The 27,526-nt window shown below is 39.4% G+C and overlaps 2 protein-coding genes across 6 annotated transcripts in view; both read left to right on the forward strand.

Moving 5' to 3' along the window:
- The window catches only part of ADGRG2 (adhesion G protein-coupled receptor G2), a 54,046-nt gene extending 38,607 nt beyond the window's left edge, over positions 1-15,439 (forward strand). For 4 of the 5 annotated variants that reach the window (XM_085051092.1, XM_085051134.1, XM_085051113.1 and 1 more), the window contains 13 exons: positions 12-210; positions 534-690; positions 2,808-2,957; positions 3,178-3,300; positions 4,431-4,476; positions 4,582-4,685; positions 5,278-5,402; positions 6,150-6,418; positions 7,116-7,215; positions 7,534-7,808; positions 9,320-9,421; positions 10,190-10,342; positions 13,346-15,439. In XM_085051092.1, coding sequence (XP_084907218.1) covers positions 12-210; positions 534-690; positions 2,808-2,957; positions 3,178-3,300; positions 4,431-4,476; positions 4,582-4,685; positions 5,278-5,402; positions 6,150-6,418; positions 7,116-7,215; positions 7,534-7,808; positions 9,320-9,421; positions 10,190-10,342; positions 13,346-13,530 — 1,988 coding nt within the window. In that variant the 3' untranslated portion in view covers positions 13,531-15,439. Of the gene's footprint in view, positions 1-11; positions 211-533; positions 691-2,807; positions 2,958-3,177; positions 3,301-4,430; positions 4,477-4,581; positions 4,686-5,277; positions 5,403-6,149; positions 6,419-7,115; positions 7,216-7,533; positions 7,809-9,319; positions 9,422-9,682; positions 9,728-10,189; positions 10,343-13,345 lie in introns of those variants that run through there. The other variant, XM_085051124.1, reaches the window with a different exon arrangement.
- A 1,913-nt stretch (positions 15,440-17,352) lies between these two features.
- PHKA2 (phosphorylase kinase regulatory subunit alpha 2) overlaps positions 17,353-27,526 on the forward strand; it is a 44,771-nt gene continuing 34,597 nt past the window's right edge. The window contains exons 1-6 of the mRNA XM_085051147.1: positions 17,353-17,508; positions 22,601-22,759; positions 24,070-24,117; positions 24,614-24,782; positions 25,632-25,714; positions 26,404-26,484. Coding sequence (XP_084907273.1) covers positions 17,431-17,508; positions 22,601-22,759; positions 24,070-24,117; positions 24,614-24,782; positions 25,632-25,714; positions 26,404-26,484 — 618 coding nt within the window. The 5' untranslated portion in view covers positions 17,353-17,430. The remainder of the gene's footprint in view (positions 17,509-22,600; positions 22,760-24,069; positions 24,118-24,613; positions 24,783-25,631; positions 25,715-26,403; positions 26,485-27,526) is intronic.

Genomic DNA, 27,526 nt, shown 5'->3' on the forward strand with positions numbered 1-27,526 from the left:
ATTTGTCACAGGAAAAACACTTTCAGCTACCACAAATACAACTTCTGTACACACCACCATTAGTATTGCCACAGCTGAGCAAATTGTGTCCAAAATAGAAAATGATTTAGCAGATGGAAAAGTAGAGCAAAAAGATGTAGAAAGGATGGTTAGTGAGGTGAGCAATATCCTCACTGCTTCTCAGCCATTACCACCACGGATTTCTAACAGGTTGGTCATTTTGGCAATAGATTACAGGAGTGTTGTATTTACTGTTCTGATAAGTTGGCTTCTGCAAGTTTCACTTTTTCGTAATCAAAATCCAGAAGAATATTTCTTGTTCTTTAATGTAGTTACTCAAAATAGGACTGTCATTCTGATGTCACCAGTTCTACTGTAATACAATGCCATGGAAAACATTGGGGTTTTTTGTGTTGACACCATAATAAGTGAACATTTTACACTGCACTTGGATTATTGCTCCATAACCATAACTTGCCTGAGAATTTTGGATGTATGTGCTTGGTGATACTAAGTATACCTTTTCTTAACAGAATTATAAAACTGGTGGATAATATTGGCCTAAAATTGAACCTATCAACACCAACTGCTGAATTTGTCACCCCTTCGTTGGCTCTGGCAGTTGTCAAAACAGACAGAATCCGCTCCTACCCCATGTCTTTTGCTGTCCAGGACTCTGCTGATCTCCAGGTTAAGCATTTATAATTCTAAATACTTAGAAATTGTGGAACATTTATTTTAAAGTGCTCATGGTTTTATATTTATATGAACACGAGCTTGTTCTTTGTTCATGTTGCAGTTTCAGAATCCTTTGTTTGTGTTAGTTTCAGAGGGGTTTTTTAAAGCCCTCCATAGTACTTTCTTTCATTTTCAACTGTGTAAATGAGTGTGAAAGAGCAACTGACTTAGCAGAAACTGGCAGAACTAATAAGCTCTTGGAGAGGGTACAGCTAGAAAACCAGAATGGACAAAGTGCTTGGTAGAATAACTTTGCCCCAAACCCCCTGAATTATGAGTCATTTATTCAAGCACCATGACAGTGCTGAAATTTGTCAAGGAGTGTTGCCAGATGGCTTCATCTGTTAGAAGAAAATAATTGCAGAGGGTTCCAGGAAAGAACTATTATGTATGTTGCTTGGATAATGATGCTCAGACATTTGTCACTAATGGCATCTCACCCAGAAAGAAGTGCTTAGAAAGTTGGGTTGGATCCTCTTTATCCATTCAAAACCTCCCTCCTTGCAGAGGAAAGAATAATTTGGACAATGCGATCCTTGGAGACTTAAGGAGAGATAGAAAGCTTTGGACATACTTTGGCACATTCTGCCTCCTCAGAGAAGAAAATACCTTAATGTATCATGAGCCATAAGTGCTACTGGAACTTTTACATGTTCCTGAAAGTGATATAATAAGTAATATAAGAACATAATATAAGAATATAAGTGACATAAGAACAGTTGAGTTCTTTTCTATTTCTTAGCAATATGTAGTGCAAGAATGTGAAGTGACTAGGAGGTAGTAGTGCTGGCATGCAGATATTTGCTGAGTAATGATTTTTTTGAAATTTCATGGCACTGGCCATGAAACACTGAAAATTTTCAATACGTATCATCTACTTCAAACTAGACCAACAGGAATGCTTTTGTGGAATTGATTCGGGATTTCTTTGGGGGCTGTCTATACCACTGATCTCCAAAGGGGAATTTGAGTACCCCAGGGTGTGTACATAAGAGTCCATTGCAGTGTGGGAAGAAAATGTTACTTATATAATTAATAAATAAAATATACATTTCTCAAAATAATGTTTAATCTCCTTTACAAATTTATATATTTTATATTTTTTTATATTTTATAACTTGCATCATATAAGTACAGTTTTACATACATGTAACTTATAGATAGGTATCTACTGGGGTTCATGCTCAAAAACTTTTAGGGGATGCATGATCAAAAGCATGATCAAAAGCATTTGCAGTGCCCTGGTCTAAACAGAAGAGTTAAACCACATGCTTAGAGCACAGTAAGGAGTTTACAGTGTTACTCTTATTGCAACCATTCTTTGAATACTCAGGTAATTTCTTTCTGCAGTACTACTAATATTTCACTCTGATGTGATGATATTTGTGTATAAAAAAATGTGTACTGAGAATGTAGAGAGATTTTGTACTAAACAAAGCTCTCTGGCCTGTAAGCACAGCACATAGAGTGGGTAAAAGTTCTGATCTTTCTTGTACAATATCAGATCACTAAGCCCCTGAGATACATGAATTGTACCTCACCCAGTTTATTTTTGTAATTTTTGCCAGCTGATCAAAAAGTTAGGGTTTATTTCTCAGATTCTGTTTAACCTGCGGAACTTAAAAATGGATGGACAAATAATGGCTATTTAGACTTTCTCTGCATTCTGATATACTTCCTATGGAGTATGAAAATTCTTTGCCTTTGCAGGCTTTTGTGCTGTGAAGTGTGGATCTCGCTAAACAATTACATAGACCTACCTGTGTTGTTTCTCTTCACCTTTTCCAAATCAGTGTTATCCACTACAGTGGTGTGTTCTGTCCCTGTAAGCAAATGGGTAAAGCCAGATTATTTTTGGTGCTAGGCAGACCTGGAATAGGATGCATCCTTTTCAGTTCTGTAGATGCTATTTATGAATTGGAGCAGGAGAGGAATCCTCCAGTGCATTGTTTGTGAGTTTGTGACAGTGATTAGAAAGATGTGTATTTTGAAGTTTTAAACTGAAAATAAGTTATAATTTATTTATTTGGAGTCTGAAACAAAGCATAATCCTGGTGTTTATTTTTCAGATCTCTCTAGGAGCTAAGGCAATTCGGAATTCAAATAATCTTGGGTCAATTATACTTCCTTCATCGTTGCCAACAGATTTATCCACTGATGAATTTTACTCAGCTTCTAGAATTATATTTAACTTCTTCAAAAAGACCACTGTGTTCCAGGTATTTTTTTGGCTCGCTGTTCATAAGGCTTTTAAACTCAAGCTTAGAGCAAAATATGAATGGATTTTTTTCCTACAAAACAAATTTTAAAGCTTCTGACTTAAAAAGTCATTATTTTTGTCCAGTGCTTGTACCGTGTAGTAACTGAGCTTGTGAGTGCTGTGCTCTACTATTGTCTACTTCAAGATTTTAAATCTGGGGGGCTTTTTTGTAATTCCAGGATCTGTCGTTGAAGAATGCATCTTTAATCAGCAGTGTAATATCATCAAGTGTTGCTAACCTCACAATTAACAACTTAAAAGCCAATGTTACTGTCATTTTGCAGAATATCAAGCCCAATCAGGTATGATTTACATTTTGGCAGACTTAAACTACAGTTTTATTGCCTCCACTGAAGTAGTTGTAGAAGAAATACTGTACATTAGTACAGTATTGTACGGTTGGTTCTGCTTTAATAGTGTGGACATTTCATCTCCAACTGGACATTAAAAATCATTCTTTTTTTCTTACCACTGGTCTAAATTTAGGTTCTCAAATAGTGTAAGGTAATTTTCCTCTATCACTTATGCATCCAGCTTTTATCTTTCTTACTTACCCTTCTCTTTTGTTCTACAAAGGATAAAAGCTCTTAGATGGAAGACTAATGGTGTGGATTGCTGTGGAAGATGCTGCAGTCATGACATTTGTGGGTGCTGCATGGCCTGAAAATAATATAAATCTTTTTTCTTAGGGGAACTGAAACACACGATTGCATCATCTGGAAATATTAGGACTCTTATACACTATCTCTTTCTTAAAGGAGCATCAAGGATTAAAGGCTTCTATCCCCTATCTTAACAGAGTTTAAAATACTAAATTACTATAAACTGGAAAATGAAGACATTCCACTAATGCACCTGAAGCTTTTTTCAGGAGCTGGCTTAGTGGCATCTTTACTTGTTTTGATATGAGTTTTGAGATATAACTGTAGAAGTATTAGTATTTATAGCAACATAGTGCATTGCTGCTGGTATTTTTAGAATTTGCATGTGTGTGGGAAAAATCTATATGTAAATGTTTAACATTGTGATAGTAGGAAGTGATCGAATATTTGCAAATGAAGAGGTTTTTCCTTTTCCGTGTGGTCATGACTTCATAAGTTACAAAGTCTGGGAAGGTGAGAAATCCCAAGAATTCATACAGTGTGGGAAGACAGTGAAAGAACATTCAAAAGGTTCTGCTAGGAACAGAATCTTTGCATAAGCACAAGAGCTAGCTCCTATATGGTGACTTCAAATTTGTTCAGCATATTTTTACATGCAGTTTGCAATATTAATTCATTCTATGCACCTGAATTAATTTGTGTTCATGTAGAACACACATATTTGCTGTATACAGTGTTTATTCTTGCCTGCATTTTGTAGATAACTCATTAAGCATTTGATCCTAAACTCACAGTTTAGTATTTTCTTTTTCTTTTTACCTCTTAAACAGGATAATTCAACAGTCAGATGTGTTTATTGGGACTTTAATAAAAATGGTAAGTATTTGATACCACCCAAGATACCATGCTGTTGTAGCTATGTTAACTCATGTTAACATGAATAAAGCCTTTTATGAATAACAAAGTTGCTTTCTTTAACAGGTGGACATGGAGGCTGGTCATATGAAGGCTGCATAGTTAAAGAAAGTAGAGTACATGAAACAGTCTGTTCATGCAACCATCTCACAAGTTTTGCTGTTTTGATGGTAATTATTTTGAATATTATGCAATCTTACCCTATTCAAGAACACATGTAACCTTGTGTTATCTTAAGCAAGTGAGGATCCAATAAGCACATAGTACCCAATCACTAATATTCAGGTTCTGTTCACTTCACTGTTAGTACAAATAGCCATACAATCAGTCCCGTGCTTAAACTGCTTTTTAATGTGAGTCCATGAGTTCCACTGAAGGAAAAGAAATTCTTAAGTGCTGCAGCTCTTACATTTAGGCAGCTGTTTATATATGAAGAAATAAAATTTAGGCTAAATTAAATTTAAAACTGTTTTTTGATCAAATGGGTATTCACGATTAGAGTCATAGAATCATAAAATAATATCTCAAGTTGGGAGGGACCCTTAAGGATCATGGAGTCCAACTCCCTGCTCTTTATGGGACTAGCTTGGCTTTTTTTATTTTTCATCTAACCTTTTATAAGAGCCATGATGAAAAGAATGGATTCTTTTTTTTTTTTTTGAGTGCAGAGGGAAAGGTGCATTTTGGTTTATTTTGGTAGGTTTTTATCTTTTTCCGTTAAATAAACATGTTCTCTGAAATTAACTTCTGTTTCTGTTTTAGGACTTGTATGGAAAGATTCCTTTGAATCCCACACAAGAATTGGTACTGACGTTTATATCGTATATCGGCTGTGGCCTCTCTGCAATTTTTCTTTCTGTTACTCTTGTAACCTACATAGCCTTTGAGTAAGTACCCATTCACCTAAGTTCTCGTTACTCTTCAATTGTGATTGATTGTAGTCTTCACTGTAAAGTCCGTTCCAATAGTTATGGGTTCTGTCTCCAAAAGTAATGCACAGATTCAGCCAGTTCACCAGGAAGGTGTTGATCCAGTTTTCAGAAATGTTCATCTTATGAACAAGTGAATTATGAGGCTCTATGCAATAAGAAGTGAAGAAGTAGCACTCTGAAGTATTTTATAATAGATTATCATAATAGAAGTGTGAAGGAATGTGTTTAACATACAACATATAAGAGGCAGTGCAGAATTTTAGCATTTTTAAATGCATTAACATTCTTTGTTTATTCTCTCATTATTCTAAGACTGGGACTTGTCTCTATCAAGATTTTAGATGCCCAGTCAAAAACCTAATCTAATTTAGCAATAAAAACCAGTCACATTTTGGGTTTGGGAAGCACTGTAACAAGAAGTCCAATATACAGTGTTAAAAAAATCGACCGTGGTACTAAACACTAAGACTCCAAGTAACTGTTTGTATTTATGTAACCTTCTAAAAAACTTCATTCATACGGACCATTGATTTGGTATTAGGTTGTTAATTATCCTCTCCGTGTATAAATGCAACATATGAAGCATTGTATATGAATGAAAAAAATTTTCTTGGCATTTGTGCACTAAGGACTATGACAAAGGATGCAAACCAAGGATCCATGGGCAATTGACATCATGTCACTAATTTGCTTTATTTTTAGGAAAATCCGGAGAGACTACCCATCCAAAATACTCATTCAGCTGTGTGCTGCATTACTTCTACTCAACTTGGTTTTTCTCCTTGACTCATGGATTGCACTGTATGATACACGAGGCCTATGCATTGCAGTTGCAATATTACTTCACTATTTCCTCTTGGTTTCCTTCACCTGGATGGGCCTGGAAGCTTTCCACATGTATCTGGCCCTTGTGAAAGTCTTTAACACCTATGTACGGAAATACATTCTTAAATTTTGTGTTATTGGTTGGGGTATGTATTTTTTTTTTCCTTTTGTATGCTAAATAGGTAATTCCTCTTATCAAGTATTCCAGTGAATGTGACACAGGTCAGAAAGGAAAAGTAGGTAATCATTAAATGTTATGATATGTGTTCCACCTTTCTGAGGTATGGAATCCCTCAGATGCAGAATTAAAGCTTCTGTAATGCAAATTGATAATAAATGTTCCTTGTGCAAATACAATACAACCAATTTTGAATGTGCATGCTTCCATTATTTTGAGAATGTATGCCAATAAGTATATATATTCCATTTCTTGAATAGCACTGTTGCTAACAAAAAGCAGCAAAACCCAATCTAACTGGATAGAGGATGAAGAGATTCTTGGCCTGATTTTTATCTCTTACTTGTTTCTTAAAACATATGTAAGAAAGAAAATCAGTTACCCTGTAACAGTTATTTTAAATCAGTTTGAAGACTGATGGTATTTGTTGGTTTATTGAGAAGGTTTTGGATCTGGCTGTGGAGAACACCTCTTGTTTCTTTGCAAATTGTGCTCCTGAGTAGTTTGAACACTGCAATTTTTTTGACAGCTAGTACTCAACATAATTCAACAGATAAACTTCAGAAACAAATTGAATATTTCATAGAAAAATATAATAATTTTAAGTCCTCGTAATACTCTCTCTGTTAGGATTCTTACATATGTGTTTGCTCATAATCTTTTAGGGTTACCAGCAATAGTTGTGTCCATTGTGATGGCAATATCACCAGATAATTATGGACTTATAACCACTGGAAAGGCTTCAATAAATGGACCTGATGAATTGTGAGTTAAAGGGTGTTGCTTTTGGGAAGGTGGGGTTGGGGAATTGAGCAAGGTCCTCCAAACAGCTTTTCTTTAGAGTAAAGGTAGGGAAGGAAAGGAAACAATGGTGGTGCTTTGAAGTAGTATAACTCTACAGTATTTCATGTGTTTTAGGGTTATTGTTTATATGAAGACTCATATTCTTTGGCCAGTCAACCCCTTTTTTTTCTAAAAAGGCAAAAATGGTTTGCATGTGCAACAACTTACTCGTTTGTCTCATGTTTATGTCACTTAATTTCTGTTTCTGATAATGGCTGACAGACTGTTCTTTTGTTCTAGCTGCTGGATCAAAAATAGAATTGTCTTCTATATTACTGCTGTGGGATACTTTGGTGTGATATTCCTGATCAATATCAGTATGTTCATTGTTGTGCTGATCCAGCTCTGTCGTATAAAAAAGAAAAAACAACTTGGTGCTCAAAGGAAAACCAGTATCCAAGACCTTAGGAGTGTTGCTGGCCTCACATTCTTGTTGGGAATTACTTGGGGGTTTGCTTTCTTCACAGTAAATGAGGTATTTACTTACCTCTTTACCATTTTCAACACTTTGCAAGGTAAGTTTATCCTTCATGTAACAGCCCCCTGTGTATAATATAACAAGCCAAACATTTTGAAATGTCATTTTCTTGATTCAGCAATACAAATTTAACTTTCATGTGTGTTTTAGCATGTTAATTTTATTAGAGATAATACTGCTTTACTGTAATCCTAAATTGCAGTTTTGTTATGGTAAGATATAGGAAATGTAGATACTATTTATAGGTATGGTATATTTATAAATATTAGAATTTACAAAGTGTAAGTAAACCAGACATCCCTGGAAGTGACTGTGTTTCACTAATAAACAGATGAAGTTTGAATACTCAGTTACTCTAAGTGTTCACGTTATAATGCAGTTAATGTACTGAAAACTGTAATTTCTCCAGTTCCTCTAAGGCTTCTGGGAAGGTGTGTAATTCAGCAAAGGGTCATTGAGACAGGCAAGGCTAAAACATCTGAAAGTTAGTGACCCAACACTTAAGCATGGCCTGTATAGTACTTAAGAACATATGGGAAGTAGATCTGAAAACAAAGTTTTTGCAAAGGCCAGGGTGCTACTGGACATATCCAAAAGCAGAGTTGCTGCAAAGGCTTTTATATAAATAGGAGGTATAGCTGTCCACAGTTATGTAAATACACCTGAATTGCCCTTCTGAAGTTTGGATCCAAACTTCTGCTTAAATGGCACTTAGGTGACTGGCTGGATGATTTCCCAGAGAGACAAAAGCAATGATTGCAGTTCAGTGTATACACCTCTCCCCTATTTGCTGTGTTGATTTGCTATTTTTTACTATTCATTCTAAACCTAATACAACTGTTTCCATTGCAGATGGGAAACTGTGCAAAGACTGAATGCCACTTTCCCTTAGAGGGGGGCAAAGATGATGAACTTTTAAGCAGGGAAAATGAGATGCTGCCATGTCAGTAGTGAATTAGAAGCAGACAAAGAGTCTGTAATGTGTCACTGGCAAGAGATGGGATGAGCTCCATCTCTTCTAGAAAATATTTGAAATTGTGGTAAAGGGGGTACCATTTGTTATTATTTTAAATATGATTTCTTTTCTTTGTATGAGTGCTCAAAATTTTGTAGCATTGGTGGTAACAGGTTAGCTGCTAATAAAAGATGTAACAGTGTCACAACATGTGATAAAAAAGCTTTGTAGTCGGGCAGTGTGGGATCACACGTCTTTTTGACATTGCTTTGAATTCTTTTCCAAAAGCATTAAGTAAATTTCAAGATCAACAGAATTTTTCTCTTTTTATTTGATAGAAGGAAACTTTATGCTCTTTTATGCCTTTGGTTGTATTTGTTGGTTTTTGTTTTGTGTGTATGATTCCTCTAACCTGTGTAAGGAAAAAGTACTCTGCAGTGATCAGAGTTGTCAACTTTATCACCAAAGAAAGGTGTGCTTAAATTTCTACTTTTCAGTAAAAATTTAAAAGAAATGAAAGAAAACCAAAACATTTGCATTAAGAAGTAGTAAAAGAAAATTTTTCAACAGTCTTTTATGTTATTGCTTTGCAGGGTTCTTCATTTTCATCTTCTATTGTGTAACAAAGGAGAATGTCCGTAAACAGTGGAGAAGATATCTTTGTTGTGGGAAATTCAGGCTGGCTGAAAACTCTGGTAAGTAAAATGTTTTAATTTTTTTTTTTAACTTCTGAGTACTTGTATTCAGTGTTAAGTTCCTGGTATTTTGTAATAATTACAAAAATACCCCAAAACAATTAATCATGTTGCTGCAGTTGCAGTTCTAATTTATTATCCAAGATACAATAAACCTCCAAAATTATATTCTTTAAAGGTGGTAGCTGATGCAGTTCTTGCATGTTTACATGCTGTTGCCTTAAGCTGTCAACTGCTAAGAGTTGACCTCTTCCACTGCAGGGTAAAGGCATGTCTTTGCAGAAGACTTTTGGTCAGTTAGAAACGGTAAGATTTGTTCCAGCTTCTGGGTCAACTGTAGTTTTACCAGTGACTTCCATAAAAACAAATTGAAGCATGGTTTAAACCAAAAAAAGACATTAATTACTTTATGTTATTTTGTTACTCAGTATTTGACCTCTTTTAAAGCTATATACCTTTTATACACTTTCACTTAGAGGATCAACTGCACTTTAGTTATTTTTCTGATCTGGTCTGCAGTTGTAAAACTATGACATTTGTCTGCTTGTATTTTAAAAAGGGATGAGAGAAAAGGAGCTAGATTTAAATAATTTTAAACTTCAAGAGTCATTCAATTCTTAGGAGACTATAGTTCTGTCTTGAATACTGCAAGAAGTCAAGAAGTGTGTAAAACCCTAGGTTTACATCAATTCAGTTGCATTATTAACTATATTTTTGTATATTACTTGTATGAGTTGTGTTATTTTTGGTGTCATGTATCTGTTGTAGACTGGAGTAGAACTGCTACGAATGGTTTAAAGAAGCAGACTGTAAATCAAGGAGTATCCAGTTCTTCCAATTCCTTACAATCAAACAGTAACTCCACCAACTCTACAACGCTGCTAATGAATAATGATTATTCAATCCATGCAAATGGAAATGGTAAGTATAATGCAAAATAATATTTCTTCACAAGTAAAATTCTTCATCCTTCCTGTTCTAACATAGTACTGTCCTCTGAACTGCTGCTCTCTGCTCTGTTCCAAGAAATTGAAATACAGGTGTATATAACACTGCATTCAATTTCACTTACAATATGCTGTGGCTTATTTGTGTGCTGAGAAAACTAGATATGAATCACCACTGAATGTACTTACTAAAAACGGATCTTTTGTCAGTGAGCTTAGTCTAGTTCTTCATAGTGTTGCAGGGCGCATGTCATGCTGCTGATTTCAGGTCTCAGTAAAGACAATCAATTTTTCAAACAGAAAAATAACTTACAAGTCTGTAATGTGTAAAACCCCAAGTCATGCAAAACTCAGAGGACATTACTCCTGTGTGCCTGAGGTATTTTTTCCTATTGATCAAGAGTTGAGGCTAAGAAGTCACGTCATCAAGTAGAAGGTTTATTATGAAGTTGAACATGCTTGCAGAGGCTGTGTTGTCCTCATTTCTTGGCCTATGCTGTCAGAAGACAGCACATAATCAACAGGATAATATCAGCAGATAACCTCTCAAATTTACAGAGTAAAAGCTATGGAATTCATATGTGGGTTAGAGGTTACTGGTCCTTTGAGGGTACTAACTGCATATTGCAAATAAATCACAACACTTCAGGAAATGGCATTTGGACATGCCCTGAACAGCTTTCCAAGTTGAGCTTTTTTTTTTTTTTTTTTAAACATTTCTTTGTAAAATCTCCCTGTTTGGATGCTACATAATGTAGTAATTAACATACTTTTTATCTAACAGGTCAGTTGAGAACCAGAGTCCAATAACTCTCACTATCATTAAATACAAAGTAAGGTAATGTTTTTAGGTAGAAGTATTTCCTTTCAAAGAGAGAAATTTTCAGGCACAAAAGCCTGCATGTCTTGTAGGGTTCTTGCTATGATAGTTACTTTGATGAAAGAAACTATCTCTCCCTGCAACATTTGATGTGCTTATACACAGCTACAAAAGCATTTTGACTGCTCTTCTCAAAAGAAAGAAGAATAGCAGAAATGTTCTATTGAACTTGTTTGTTGTGGCAACTGAGTGAATGAGCCTGTTGTGGCTTTCTGGAAAAAGTTTTACTGTTTTCGATACTTTAGAGTGAGATGCTAAATTGATGATCTAAACCATTGAGTGATGCCAATTCTGTGGGATGTGCTCCAATTCTGTCCTACTTTATTCACATAATGAGACCTTTCCAGTGTGAGGATCTGTGTGTCCTGTGCCAAAGCTTCTCAGACAAAAGCAGCTGACAGAACTTTGATAGAAGTTTCTGTGCCCTCACAAACACTGGTGTCTCAGATGACCCACCTAATTTCCTATTTTATTGTGTATTTTGAATGCTGCGAACCTTGTACCACATCCTCCATTCATAGCAAGAGGGTTGTATGATACCTTGCCTGCATAGTTTGGCTAAGTAATTCTTCTGGGTCCTCAGGACTTCCATGAGAAGAGGCTAAACCTGTACTTGGATAGCTCCCAGCAAAGCTCTTTGAGGCAATTCCTTGCACTAATCTTCCAAACATGTATTTCAGGAGAGCTGGGCTAATGCCTGCAAAAGGTATTCGACTGCTTTTGATAGGAACATGGGACCTTCTAATTTGTTGCCCCTGCTTGCTCTGCTCTCAAAGCTAAAACTTGAAAATAACATTGCAGTGCATCACTTTAAAAAGTGACCTCCAAAACCAAGAACACTCTAGAAATGAAGACCTATGTCATAAATATACTGAGCTGTAAACACTTTATGGTTTTGGCCTCACTGCTTCCAGTGAAATGCTATTCCAGATTTAGGACTGAATGACTTACCGGGGTAAGTTTGGGATGTCTGTATAGCCTGTGGCTTTGCTTTGCTACTGGACTTCATCTTTACATGGCATTCTAATATTTCCTTATTTTCAGTTTTCTCTTGCAGATTTTCATGTTTGGGATACTGTCATTAGGTATCATGTGGCTGAATCTGCAGATTTCCTCATTGAGGAACACAAAACACCTTTCTGAATTTGTTCACAGAAAAACCCTATTTTCTTTTCTGCTTTTGCCCTGACGTTAGGGCACAGCTATTTTGAACACTCCTAAAATAAAAAAGGTGTAGTCAGGCAGGGGGTTAAAAACAATCACAGGGTCACCGAGCATGGTAATTTTCTCTCATTTCAGCCTTTTATGTGAATTGATGAACAAAGCTCTTCTGCTCATCTTACCCTGTCTACATTTGTGCTTGTCCAAGTGCTTGATGGCTGCTTAAACTAAATTTGAAAATAAGTCCAAAGACTTTATTGCACAAATCCTTAGAATAAAAAAATCCAAGTTCTCATTAAAAATATTTAGACAAGATGTATAGAGGCAGGAGATTTATCCGGTGAACTGAACATTTGTGGAGCATTTCATTAAAAGGTTTCAGTCAGCAGTGGTATTATGTGTTCATTGTGGATTCACCTAAATATGTAAGATTCTCTGCAGTCTAAATATGGTTTTGACCCATGACTAGACCTAGGCCATATTCTGATTGTGCTTCAGAACTAAATGCTGTAAGTTGAATTACTTTCAAAGGCAAAGAATGTTCCTTGTTTTCTCAAACACTTTCTTCTTGCAGACACTTGGCATACCTTAGATCCCTTTGAAACTGAATTTGGTAAAGCAAAACATTAAAATTAGTAGTATTTTGCATCTCATCTAGTGATACTTATTCCAAGTCAAGTCTACATTTTGAGAATTGTGACCTTCATTGCTTAAAATATGGAATCCTATTGTGCATAAATATATTAACATCTCTCAAATCTCAGGATTTCACACAGGAGAAGAAATATATGCAAAATATGTACAGAAAAATCCACATTTAAAAATTGTTGCAGGGATAAAATGAAAGTGTATGTACTCCCTACAGTGACTGAAAAAACATGGGAGGCTTAATTCTGAACCTTTCTGATAGGGAATGCACTTTTTTTGTTTGAACAGGCCATCTTTCCAGTGAGAAGAATGGCGTTTGTTTCAGTGTACAGAATGGTGATGTGTGTCTCCATGACTTTTCAAGCAAACAACTTGTATTTCAAGACAAGGATGATACCAGCAGCCAAGAAAGCCAAATCTCGCTCAGAAGGACTTCAAAGAGAGCAAGCCTAAGTTCTATGGAGAAAATGTGATTTCCTTTTCAACAGCACATTGTTTTACAGTGTGAAGTGGAGTTTTACTTTAGCAGTTTTACATAATGTGAGCAGTCCAAGAACTGGTTTTATTTAATATATGGTACTGGAACTTCAAGGCAGCCATCCAATGGATTGACAAAGACAATTATTTAAAAAGGAGGGAAAAAAAAGGAACCTACTATTTTGACAAGGTCTTGGATGTCAGATTACAGCACATTTCCATTTTGATCCTTCATCAGAGTGGAGTTTTTTGAGGGTTTTTTTTACATTTAAACAAAGGTTTTGTTTAGACTTTTTCATTACAATTAAGTTTATCTGGATATAATCTTACTAGTATTGTATAAATGTAGAAAGTTACAACTTGTGCATACAAACGATGTTAACTTTAAAAATGTTAGCTACACTGTCTTTAACTTTTTGTACGTTTTAGTAGCAAACTCTGTAGTGATGTACATAAGCAGAAAAATATCAGCCTTTTAAGCATCTCAGTGATACTTTTATATTTATTTCTTGTAATATAAATTTAAATATTCCCATGTATAGAAAAATAATTGGTATTTTGTTTGTAACATTTATTGTAAGTTTGCATTTTTCTTTAGTTAATTAACTTTAACATAGAATGATACAGAAGTTAATTTGTGCAGTAAGTGGATCACTTCCAGGGGTTTGAATATATTCACTAGATACAGAACTGTAAATAATAAACCCAGTTGGTCTTGAACCTTTAGCTACCTTTTAGTATACCACAGAGGGATAGGAACTGGGTGTAATTCAAGTAGAGTGCCATGAATGAGGGAGTGCTAAATAAAGTAGTCAGTAGGTTATTAAGTACGACTAAGTTGTGTTGGTGGCTTGAGTAAATTCATCAGAGTTTTTGCCATTGATTTCACCAGGGTCAGTATTTATCTTCAGTGGTGAGATTAAACACACTGCCATTTCTTATTTGCAATGATGAAAGTAGAGAAGTTTGAGGGGCAGGGAGTGGCTTAAGAAAAAATAAAAATAATAAATGACAGCTGCTATATTTAGTAGCTGAGAAATCGTTTGTTTCATTGCATGGCTGCTTTTTAAGGGGCAGCTCTTGAGCTATTCTAATGAATATTTCTGCTTGTGCTTTGGCTCTTGGTTGGCAAACCAAATCCTGAGGCCCTAGCTCAGTAATTGCTGAAGCAAAATTTCATTCCTCTCATGATATTTATCTGAAAAAATGGATTTTGGTTCTTCTTGTAAAACAGCTGAAAGCCCATAAAACATTATGGAGATTGCTCCTGAAGAGAAAATGGTCTAAGCCCTGGTTTTACCTCTCCACCCTCTCAAAGATGTGCAGCTGTTGTGGCCACCGCTTTTCTAATTTTTGTTCTTGGGCAAAGGTTGGATGCTCCCAGAGCAAACTAGGACAAACTGGTGCTGGACTGCAGAGATACCAGACCCTGTAAAGGGGGCTGTATGAAGCAGGTGCATGCTGAAGGGGAGCAAGGCCTTTGCTTTCCCAGACAGCTTGGTGGGGTGCCCTGAAAACACTCTCCTCAACAAAAAGCATGAGTTAAATGCTCTGTTGTAGTTCAGCAGTTGAACCTCTTCAGTACTCAAACCATGTTGTGCTTCTGTGGGCAACATAGGGGTTCTTTCAGTTCTTTTAGTCACTTATGTTCAAGATTACTCTGACTATGCTTTTAAGGTGAGAATTTTAAGTATTTGTTGTGTTTATCCACAGGGCTTTAGCTGCATGTCAGTAAAAGCCCATCCTGGAATGCTAGTAGCTGGAATACATTTCTGTGAATGTTTTAACTATTTGTCTAATTGCCTTTGCAGTGTTTCTTGTAAATTTATTTAAAGTTCCTATATTTATATTTTCAAATGTAAAAAAGTAATAAATTTGCAGCAAGTACAACACAAAATATATAAACTTTGTCTTTTAGATAAATGTGTCATTAATACTGGGCTGCATTACACTTCTTCAGATTACAGGACCTCTTGGAGAAAATGCTGACCCAGTTTTTGCATTTGTTGTCTGCTACATATTTTACCTTTCATGGTTCTAGCAGATCTGGGTTTTAGCAGAGAAAGTCCTGACATAAAACTGTCCAGCCAATGCCTGCCCTCAGCTCTGCTGAAGCTTTCCCACAAGAATGCTATAAGCAAAAGCACAAAGCCGAGCTTGGCTTCAGTAATTAAATTCCCCACGAATACACATATTCCACTGTCACTGACCTGCTCGGAGTCTTCCTTTCATTTTTATTTTTGCACACTAAAATATGTCAGCATTCTTGAAATAATTTTTATTTTATATATTCCCAGGGGTGGGGAGTCCTTTCTGGCTTTGCCACTTAAAAGCACACACATATTGTAGTAAAATTTTGCTCAACCCAGCATATTATTTTAACTCAGTAATTATCATCCTTAAACTAGCTGAAAAACGTGTTTTTACATTGGGTGTTACAGTATCCTTTTGGTACTTGGTCTCCCAGACATTGTTTAGCCGCGGCACACAGAGCTAGGGGAAATCTTCAGCCCCTGCCCAGAGCACAAAGTAAAATTCTGTGCTTCAGCTTGTGGCTGCAAAGCTAACCCGGGGGGATCCGTAAGGAGGTTTTAAGCTTAGACAAAGATAAACAACAACCTGCCGTGTACAGCTGGCACCACCCTGCTCAGCAAACCTGAGTTTGAGCAAACCTTTGCTCAAACAGAGACTGAACTTAGACTGGTCTCTAAGAAGTTCAGTCTCTGCGCAAAGCAGTGCCCTGAAGGAGGAAGCTGTTGTGGAGTTCAGGGGAAGAGTGAACTGGTCCATGTTTTGGCACGGCATAGATTTCACCGCACGGCTCTGGCAGATGGAGATGATGAAGCTCCGAGCTGTGCAGAGCCGACAGAGGTGTTGTCCGACGGCCACCAAAGGAACGAACACGTCTGTGAACGCTGCTCTCTCAACCACGACTGTCAGTGACACTGCAGGAAAGCACGGCGAGGAAAAGTTGCAATAGTAATTCTGTTAATGCTACAATTTCACATGATAAAAAAAGACAACGGGAAAAAATTCCGAATTTTGAGTGAATCTCACACCTTCACCCTCTGTTCCGTGCCTCAGCACCCATTCATACCTAACACTGTTTTTTTCCTGTAGCCAGGAGCACAGAAGGAATGTGAAAATTTTGCAACTGTCTGTAACACGTTAGTTGGTTTGTGGTTTTTTAAGTGGTTGTAAATTTCTAGCCCTTGGTTCTCTTTGTCCGTCAGCCTTTATTCCTGCTCGCTCCTGTTGGGGAGCTGCAGCCTGCAGCCAGCAAGGGCGAATCGAGTCCGAAGGCTGCCTTGCTCAGCGCCCCTCGGCAGTGCCTGTGGGAATAGCGGGTTCATGTCCTTTGGGAATCTCCAAGGCTTGTTTCTTTGCTAAGTGGGAAAGCCAAGGGGTGTGAAAACATGATCAAGCCTTGCTGCTTTTTTTCTTGTTTGGTTTGGCGGTTTTTTTTGTTGTTGTTGTTGTTTTTGTGGGGGCTTTTGTTTGGTTTTTTTGGTTTTTTTTTTGGTTGGTTGGTTTTGGTTTGGTTTTTTGGTCCTTAATAATTCAGATCTCAAAACGGTGGGGGTTTTAGGGAAAGAAAACGCGTATTTTGGTCTTCCCAGTTTTATTTTGCGAATTTAAGAAGAGCTTGTATGAAATCGACTTTATTTTTTACAAATGCAGCCGGGCTTTTGTCACGCCAGGCGTCCCTCCCTCCTCCGCTCGGTCCCTGTGCTCCGCTGTCCCCGCGGCGCCTGAGGGAGGAGGCTGCTGTCCGCCCCGCCCTGAGCGCCCCGCCCGTCCCGCCCCGCCGTGAGGGCGGGGAGAGCCCGTCGCCATCTCCGGGTACAGCCGCCCTGAGCGCGGCCGGGCCGGATACCGGGGCCGCCCGTGGGGCCATGAGGAGCCGCAGCAACTCGGGGGTGCGCTTGGACGGCTACGCCCGCCTGGTCCAGCGGACTATCCTCTGCCACCAGGTGAGGAGCAGCCGCCGCCCGGGATGCCTGCTCGGGGCTGGGGGCGCCGGGCGCGGTGGGGCCGTGCCGGGCTGGGCCGGGGCGCGGGGTGGCTGCCGCGGCCGGGGGCTGCAGGAGGGACACGAACATCCCTCCTCCGGCCTGCGCATCGCCTCCTGTCCGCATCTCCTGTCCGCTGTCCCGCCCCCGCCTGCGGAGCAGCGCGGGGGATGCTGAGGCGGTGCTGATCCGGAGGGTGCTTGTGTAAGTGCACCTTGGAAAGTGTGTGGTGAAAACAGCGAGTCTGAGCTTGCAAATAATAATAATACTCTGTATGTAGTGTGTTCGTGGCCATAAGATACACGCCCACCCGTTGTGCACACAGTAGATATCTATATGTACACGCAGGCATGGTAACAGCAGCATTATCCCCGGTGACATAGGAGCTCCGGGCGGGACTGTGCCGTGCCTGTCAGCACAGCGCGGTGCCGATTGCTGTGTTCTCCCCGCGGCACGCGTGTGCGGCTGGGCACGTCCCAGAGATTCCAGTCCATTCTCCCGCTGTCCGCACTGCTGAGGCTCTGGGCCGTCAGGCGGGGCTGCCTGCACAGGCGGGCAGCGAGAGAATGAAGATAGCGGGGGTGGGTGGCAAAAGCTGTTGCGCGCCCTGTGGTTTTTGGTCAGCGCGGTGCTCTGTCTACTGTGCTCCCTTCATCCAGAGGGGCACTGAGGACTCAGAGGGTGCTCGGCAGTGTCATGCTTTGGTTAAAACAGTCCAGTACGTAAAGATGAGCAACAGGGTTTGTTGCACAGATCAGTTACCAAATATGCTTCGTTGATGAGAGTTGCAAGAAACTGGAAAGCAGTGAAAGAAGGGGCTGGGATCCGAATGCAGTTTGGGCAGTAAGATTTTTGTCACTGGCAGCTGTTTTCAGCACAGGGTCCAAACACCTCTGAATTGGTGTTTGTGTACTAATTTTTGTCAACCGGTAGAAACAAATGCAAAAACTGATAGATGTGGTGTGAGAACATAATTTTTTGCTCTTGCTGTGCTGGGGTGCAGGAGATGCTTTGAGTTGTGTTCCCATCTCTGCCTTTTGTCAGCAGGATGACCTTGGGCAAGTTGTTTGGCTTCCAGTGCTGCCTTGATTTCCTTGTTTATAAGATGAGGATGCTGATAACAGCTTCCATTAGGGGACACACAGAACCTCTGAGATTCAGAGCTCAGACATGGCCCATGAAAGCTGTGCCTTGATGATATTAATATTTAACAATAGTAAAAAGGGTAAGTAAATGGTAATGCAGTTCATATTGGTGACCCAGAATTTTGTAATTGCTATTTACAGTGCTAGGATAAGTGTTCATGACCGTGTATTGCATTTTCCACCAAGGGCTCAATGTCTGGGAGAATTCAGAGGTGGGGAAAGGAGATAAGTAAGTTAACTTCTTTGTGTGGAAAGCAAGTCACAGGCTAGCAGCAAGGCAGAGGATCAGTTGTATCACAGGAGGGCCCAGAGAGATACTCAAGGCACATTTCTAGATATTTTTTAAAAATATATTTATACTCCTTCTGTTTTGGTTTTTTTTTCATAGCAATAGGTTGAAACTGTTGCCAGGAGAAGAGATGCAGTGCTTACTTGGGCAAATTAGGATGGTTGTCTTTGGGCCGTATGCAACTGTGTCTTCCTTGGTAGCAGAATAGTCTGTGGCTGGATGGGCTGGGCTGCTGCTTCCCTGCTGCTGGTGCCCTCTTAGTGCCTCTCAGGGAGGAGCCAGGGAGGGGAATTTTAACCATGGGATTGCCCGGGAGCATCCTGGCAGAACAACCAGAAGGTGTTTAAAATGCTTCTGAGGTGCCACTGCTCAGCAGAGGGGTGATGTGTGCCTGTGACCCTGCACCTCACATCCGCCGGCTGCTGGAATGCAGACTTGGCACATCAGCTGCTGTGCTCTGAGGGAGAGCAGGGACACACTCACCTCTGGGATGTGTGTGGAATACTGGGCTTTGATCAGGTTTTTAATACACCAGGAGCCAGGTTTCTCAGTAGCAGCAATTGATCTTGTGTTCATTCCAATGGCTCTAAATCAATGTGATTTTAGAGAGGCAATTTTTGATGCAGGGTATCTGTGGTACCAGGCAGATTTGTTCAAAGGACAGGTTCAGACCCCACATCAGAGTTGACACTTTTCTCTGTGTGGCACTTTGCAGAATCAGGTCAGTAGCAAACTTCTTCCCATTTTGCAGATGTTGCATTGTGCTGGTCAGCTCCTGCAGCATGCACAGTGATAGTTACCATCCTGTTAAATGTTGTACAGAGACTGAGACCAGACTGCTGGCTTCTGTCTGTGTGGGGTCTGCCAGCTGTACCCCCAGGGACAGGGGACAGAGGGACGCTTTGGTGCTGAGCAGAGCAGACATTGAAAAGCACCACCAGAAGGATGTTCTCAGCTGCTTATTACACCTGTTAAATTGAATGTGATAAGAGAAAAAGGGAATCTTAAGGTTTGGAAATAGTAAAACTTAACATCTATGTACATTTTAAGTAGTGCTATAGTACTATAAGTGAAAAGCATATGGTGCTGGTAAGGAAAGCTCATGCCTTTGTGGTAATCCCAATTATATTACAGAATCACAGGATATGCTGAGTTGGAAGTGACCCACAGGAATCATTGAGTGCAACTCCTGGCCCTGCATGGGACCATCCCCAAGACTCACATCATGTTACATCTGGTTTCACAAGCAAATCTGCAAGCTTTGCTAGAGCTTACCTCAGTTTTCATCTGACAGATCAATGAGACAATCTGTTTAATTTGCACCTTTTAGCAAGATTATAAATGTGGGCTTGTTTTGCTGCTCTGATTAGAACCCTACTGGTTTTCTGCCTGTACTGCTGAAGTTCTTGTTAACACCTGCTGACCTGTAGGAACTGGTATGTTTTGTGGTTTGGGTTTCTGGGGGGGCTTTTTGTCTCCAGATTGACAGATAGGTTTAAAAATAGGATTGGGCATGATACAGCAGTTTAATGTCTTAGTGCAGCAATCAGCTTTGTGTTGCAGTGCTCTCAGCTGGCAACCCATGGTGCTGGTAAAATTCTTTGCCCTGTGGATCTGTATGTGCAGTGTGATTTGCAGGATGAGACCTGCTAGTCTAATTAGCCATCACTGCATAGATGTAATGCTGTGAAGTACTAATTAAGCTAAAATCCCTTTGACATCAGTGGGATTAAGTGCACTCAGTGTTTCTGTGGGCTCTTCAGCACCTTGTAAGGGTTGTAGTTTTCATATGGTGTCAGCAGGTAACAGAAGAAAGTAATTGTAGTTTTTAAGAGCAAACACTTCTAAAAAAGCTAAACCAAAACCACTGAAAATATTAATTAGTATATTATGTTGTGCTAATATTCTGAATGTGCATGAGGAAGGACATTAATGTGTTGTCAGTCCATGAGAGCCAGCCCCAGTGAGCCCCAAAAGTTGGGACCAACTTGTGGAGGAATCAAAGGTGCTGAAATGGTGATAGCTGCCCTTGGATGTGTTTAATGCAGCCCCTTGAGATAGGGGAGTCTCTCCCTGGGAGCTGAATAGGCATTTAAAGTCTTGGATGTGCCATTTCTCTGGCATTTCCATTTGGTACCCAGAGACATTTTCATTTTTCAACTGGAAGCCAGCTCAGCATAGAGAGTAGGGAAAAATAAACCAAAATGGTCATTTCTCAGGCAACAGAGTGATCTCTATCAAGCCAGGGCTGCAGGTAAATAGACATTTGTTATTCTGCATGGGAGGGAGGGAAACAAAGTGTCCTCTGCAAATGCTGTGAGTATGCAATCTGCCTTTGGAGACCCTGGGTTTTGTCATGTGGGCACAGTGCTGAGCTGGGTCTTCTGTTACTCCTTGTTTGACTTTTCAGGATCAAAAAGAATGTTTACATTCCTGTGTGCCACTTTCCCTGTCAAACAGGTGAGTAGGGGGTCCTTCAGCTGTTATTTGGTTTGTGAAGACCTTGCTGAGGCAGGGCTGTTGCAGTAGAACTTAATTTCTACTCTCAGTGAGCCACTAAGCATTGCTGTATTAAACCATAACAAAAGGGCTGACTGTGCCCTGTCATGTCTGTCAGGCTGTCACCCCTGTGGTGCTCAGTGGTCACATGAAAAGCCCAGGAAAGTGTTACTAAAGCCCCTTCCCCTCAAACCAGCTTTCTTCAAAATAATGAGTGAACCAGTGTGGGGGAGAAATGAAAAATTGGTAGATGTATCCTTTTAAATTTTATTTATCTTTGCTATCATAATCCTTGCCCCTTGTCATACCAGCCCTGGCAACTGGTCTTCATTCACTGAAATTTTCTGTAAAGGTTTGATTTGATTGAAAGTTCTGTTGACCTCTTGCCTCTTTGTCTCATTTTTTTGTTAGTCAAGACTGTGCAGCCAAGAAAGACAGTCTAAAAAAATTAAGGATAGTGAAGTGATGAGAATTAGTGATGCAATTAAAAATTTAATTGAGTATTTGGGATGCAGGAAACTACTCAGTGTTCTGCTTTTCAGGCAGTGCTGCTTTCAACATCTTCAGAATCTTCTTCCTGTATGTTTTCCAGAGGATATAAAAAGGTTTTGCATTCATTAAGCTGTCATAAACCCAGTGAGCAGATATACAGAAATACTTTTTTAATCTCCTAGAAGATCACTAGTGGTTTTTTTACTTCCTCAAGATTATGCCACAGACCAGTTGCATAGAGAAGAATATATCCCACCCTCAATTTCTAGTGTTGGCTCAGTCCCCTCTTTTCTTCATAAATACATAAAATTTACATTCCCATTTCCTTGATGTGTTCCAAATTTCACTCACTGACTTAGCTACTAATCCTGTGTGGATGAGGATGTCCAGCTGGATGCTGTAAACCTTACACCCTGAAGTGTATCATAAATTTTGCATTTGACTTATGTGAGTTTGGAGAGGAAGGATGGGGCCTCACTTCTGTTGTGAAATTGCAAGCAGCCACAGTGTGCACTTAGCAAGAAATTATCTTTGTTTGGTACCCTTTAACACAGAAATAAGTGATGCTTCTTAACAGATGGGACTCAAGGTGGTAATATTTGTTCTTTATTCCTTTTGCCATGGTTAGAACCCAGTGACAGGGCTGCTCTCAGCCGGGACAGACCATAAGGATGCCTGGGTACGAGACAACATCTACAGCATCCTGGCCGTGTGGGGGCTGGGAATGGCCTATCGGAAGAATGCGGACCGGGATGAGGATAAAGCCAAAGCCTATGAGCTCGAGCAGGTGTGTCAAGGCTCAGCATCAACCAGTTACACTGCCTGGCTTTTCTTATGCTAGTCTTTGTGGAGAGTGCATTTGCACTGCAACTGTGTTTGGGGTCTGGCAGGGTTTTCCCAGCCTGGAGTACATGTCTTGTTCTGAAGACAGCAACATCCATGCAGTGTGTGATGTGCAGTATCCCTGGCAACCCTCTGGCAAGGAGGATTTGACAAACTGGATGGCAGAGAGGCTAACGTTTGAATTAAACTACAAACAAAACAAGAATGTGTAGGAGTCAAACTTTCATCAGTTGGCTGACTGTTGAAAATTAGGCTTTTGAGGGATTTTGTGCCCAGATTTACAAGCCTCTCTCTGATTAAATTTTGAAGTACCTCATGAGGTGTATTATGGAGCAGAAAATCAGGCCTAGGCAGCTTGGATCTTGCAGCAATTTATCTGCTAGACCATTCTTCCCTGTAAAGAGAAGCATGCCATTTAAAGTTGCAGTCTTTGGAATGTGCCTGGAGGTTGTCCATGGTGTGTAGGTGTAGATGATCAAAGCAGAGAAGGTGACAATCTCCAAACTGATAAGATCTATGCTGGAGAATTGGAAGGGGACGTAACTCACACAGTTAAATACTAAAATCTGCAGCTGGGTTAAATGGGAAGTGAGGGACTGTTGGTGTCCTGCTGTTGTTTTGGAGTCACTTGGTAAATTTTTTTGCTGGTATGTCCTGCTCAAACCAGGGAGATCCGTGGTGACAGAATAACCTTGACTCAGTTTGCATGATCATATTTTGAGGCTGTATTTTTGGGGTAAAAGGATGGAGTTGATTTCTTTATTTAATGCACAATCTTGCACTTCTCTTTGTTCACACTTAAGGCCCTTTCTCTGCTAGTCACTTGCTTTTTGTTGTACTGTATAAAGAGTGAAAGAAGCTCTACGTGTCTTACAGTCATGTCAGTGTGTTGCAGTCACCTACCAGTGTTCCTGCATCTGTCACTCAAAAAACTATTATTAGTACTATTACAAGACATAGCATTACTGTTACTTCCCTTGGCTGGATAGAAAAACCACAGAGAGTTGTTCCACTGTTTAGAGAGGGCCTTTGGGAAAGGATTTCTTCTCCTAGGTAGGGATAAAGGAATAAAATCTGATTACCGGTTTGGTTTTTTTTTTTCAAAAAGCATGCAAAACATTTTGGGCAAGTACGCATTCTTTATTTTTACTTTTGGCAGGACATTAGTAGAGGGTATGAACTTTGCCACTTTTGAATGTTGTTTGTAAGAGCTAATGAGGATGAAAGTGTCACTGGTCTGTTTTATTCCTGCAGAATGTTGTGAAGCTGATGCGGGGACTCTTGCAGTGCATGATGAGACAGGTAATGCCATAGGTTTGGGTTGAATTAGTATGTGTTGTATTTAAAAAGCATTTCATTGAAGCATGTGGTTCTTGTGTCTTCTACAGGGTTTATTTTGCCTGTGTGCAGATCATGGTGTAGGGAGTCTTCTTAAAACTCTTGAGCAAAACTCTGACCTTGCTCCCGCTTCTTGTCCAAGTAGCATTTTGAGATTGTGCTTGAAGCAAAGCAGAGTTTTGCCTTTGCAAACTAATTTTCACCAAGATGCATGTCTGTAGTTTAGATCTGAACTCAACGAGGTAATTCAATCTTATTCTTTCCTGCAAAGATGTGGATTTAACTGGAGTCCAAAGTCAGAGTTGTGTTTAAGCCCTCTGATCAATGAAAACACTCTGAAGTGAGGTAACAGGAATTAGGACCTCAAGTTTCTCCTCACCTAAGAAAAGTTGTTAATTTTGAAATAGCGTGGAGAATTTCTTCCCAAATGTTTCAGATTTGAAATTTGGATGTTTTTTAGGTAGATAAGGTAGAGAAGTTCAAACTTACTCAGAGTACCAAAGACTGCCTCCATGCCAAGTATAACTCTGCAACTTGTGCCACGGTGGTTGGGGACGATCAGTGGGGGCATCTACAAGTGGATGCAACTTCCCTTTACCTGCTCTTCTTGGCACAGATGACTGCATCAGGTAAGCAGAAGATATTTTTGCCTTTTGTTGCAGCTTCTATTCCAGTTTTTATTTAAAAAGGAAAAAAAACTGTAGTAACTAGTTTCAAAGATCTTTACATAATTATTACTGAGGCAGAAGTAATGTTTCTGTGGAAAAGAGATAGGACTTACTTGGAGTTTCATGTTTATGGTAACTGTCAGAGTTTAGTCCTTTAATGTTTCTTGGCATCAAATACATGAACTATTTAGAGTCATGTCAGAGAAGTCTCATGTTTAAAAGACTTCATAGGGCATCCTCCTGGACAACCACATTTCTTCAGAGCATGGCAACATCAAGTTAGGTGCCACTTGTGCCATCAGTGTTTCTTCTCTTACTGGTTTTACCTTGTATTCTCCTTAACTGTACTCCTCCTGTGAGGACAAGGATTTGTTTCCTTATGTGATTTTCTGTCCTTGGAGCCCCTTGCAATTGACCCCTGCAGAGCAGGTACCTGGTCATCTTGGAGATTCCTAGGTAGAGCTCTAAGCAGGCAGAGGGCTGGGGAGCTGCAGGAATTGGTATGCACTGCTCTGGAAAGCCAAAGCTGGCTCAGTTGTGTCTGCTTTAGACCCACGGTCTCAATGTCACCCTGACAGAGGTGGATTTTGGTTGGTCTTTGAAGCAGTCTGTATTGGTGGGGTTTGAAGTATTTTGTCAGTAGCAAGTATTGAGGCTTGCTGCCTGACCTTTGGAAAATCAGTATGAGTTTTTCCTTTGATTTCCGTGGGCAGGAGTTGGGAGGAAATAAACGAAAGTGTGAAACTCATTGAAGAGTAACTATTGCAGTTCTGATATAGTATAATTATTCTCTTCCCTTCATTTGATCAGGGCTACGTATTATCTTCACCCTCGATGAAGTTACCTTTATTCAGAATCTTGTTTTTTACATAGAAGCTGCCTACAAAGTTGCTGTAAGTAGTTATTTATATGTAAATCATCTGAACACTGCTCAAGAGTGGGTGGAAAATTATTTATTGCTGGAGAAGTAAAATAGGGACTTCTATTATCTCTGAGAATATATCAGAACCTGTCAGTACTTTATAGTGTGAGCAGCATCTTTGGAGATGTTGGGAGGGCTGTGGAGGATTTACTGCTGCGTGGGTGAGGTATACTTGTTCTATCATAATAACAGGGGGTTTTATGGGTAATTAATATTATTTCCTGATGTCAAATTAAAAATCTTGTGGGCCTTTCTAAAAAGGGCAGGTTATTAGCAAACCAAGTTGAAGGAACATGTGGAGAAATATGCACAGGGGGAGGGATAAAGGGCTTTGTGTGTTCTGTGAAGGCAGTGATTCATAACTGTATCTGATCCTGCTGAGGTGTATTGTTCTGTGCTACTTTTTAAACATGAGAAGGGTCTCTTTGGAGACTTGGAGCCCCTTTTTTGTTTTGGATTTTTTTGTTGTTTTTTTGTTGTTGTTTTTGTTTGGTTTGGGGGGTTTTTTTGTTGCTGTTTTGGGTTTTTTGTTTTTTAGGGGTTTTTTTGAAGACAAATAAACTAATTTCATGTAGGGTTGTGGATTTGTTGTGGGAAAAGGAGGGAAAACATTGTTTTTGTATATAATCATGCCATTTTTTCTTGATGATGTTGTTGCAGGATTATGGAATTTGGGAACGTGGGGATAAGACAAACCAAGGAATCCCTGAACTGAATGCAAGCTCCGTCGGGATGGCCAAAGTGAGAATGTCTTCCTGGCACCTCCTTCACGGCTGCTGTGTTATGCTTATTGGCTCTGACAATCCTGGTGGCTTCCTTTGCATAGTCTTCTTGGCCACTGCAATAGTTACCTGATTGTATAAGAACTTTTGTTTAGGTGTGAGTGAGTATTTTTTAGTGTAATATCTTTGTGATAATGGCTCTCATTGAAGGACCTCAGCACAGTTATTCCAGGGATTGCAAGAAGGGTACCAGATTTATTGAACCGCGAATCTGACAGGTTCAGCAAAATGCAGTCTCATGTCTCATAAAGTGGCCTCTGGTTTTCTTTCCCTCTTTCTTAATTCTCCAGCCTTAGTATCATATGTGATGTTGTCATGGTAAGATTAAGTCAGATGTAAATTCTAAAAAACAACAGAATAGCAGTTTAAGAAATTTTCTACAAGTAGTTTAGAAAGAAAAATAAATGAAGATGAACTTAAAAGAAAGTGAATATTTCTGGTTCCGTCATAGCACAAGGTCATAGAGATACTAAATGAAGCTCTGAAGGCCATAAATGTAAATGCTGAATTGATAACTACCTCATTACATGGTGTCTGAGGGCCAGGCAGAAGACAAATATCATTAAGGGTCAAAGGTGTATTTGCCTTTCAGCATGATCTGTTAGATCTTGTGTGCACTGCAAGAGGGAGAAACTGCTGGTCTTGGCCCCACACTGATATAGGAGGCTATTTTGGAATGCAGGACAGGAGAAGCATTTTTTACTGAGTACTTCACTATTTAGATGATGTCTCAGTGGAAACCCAGCTCCTGATTTTTTTTTTGCATTGCCTTTAAATTGTAGGAAGGATCACCAGCAGATCAATCCTGTATCCTGCTAGCTGAAAACCAGAAATAGTTACTTTTTCTAAAATATTGCCAAGCTTCCCTTTAAAGGTGAAAAAAATGTGGAGCAAACTTCTGTCTTATGTAATTTCCTTCAATGGTTAAGCACAGGTGCTAGGGTATATACTTGGCTTAAAAGGTATTTATTGATTTTGGGTTTTGGTTTGGTTTTCTTTGA

Source organism: Lichenostomus cassidix, chromosome 1, assembly GCF_008360975.1.
Source record: "Lichenostomus cassidix isolate B80296 chromosome 1, HeHo_3.0, whole genome shotgun sequence".
Taxonomy (NCBI): Eukaryota; Metazoa; Chordata; class Aves; order Passeriformes; family Meliphagidae; genus Lichenostomus; species Lichenostomus cassidix.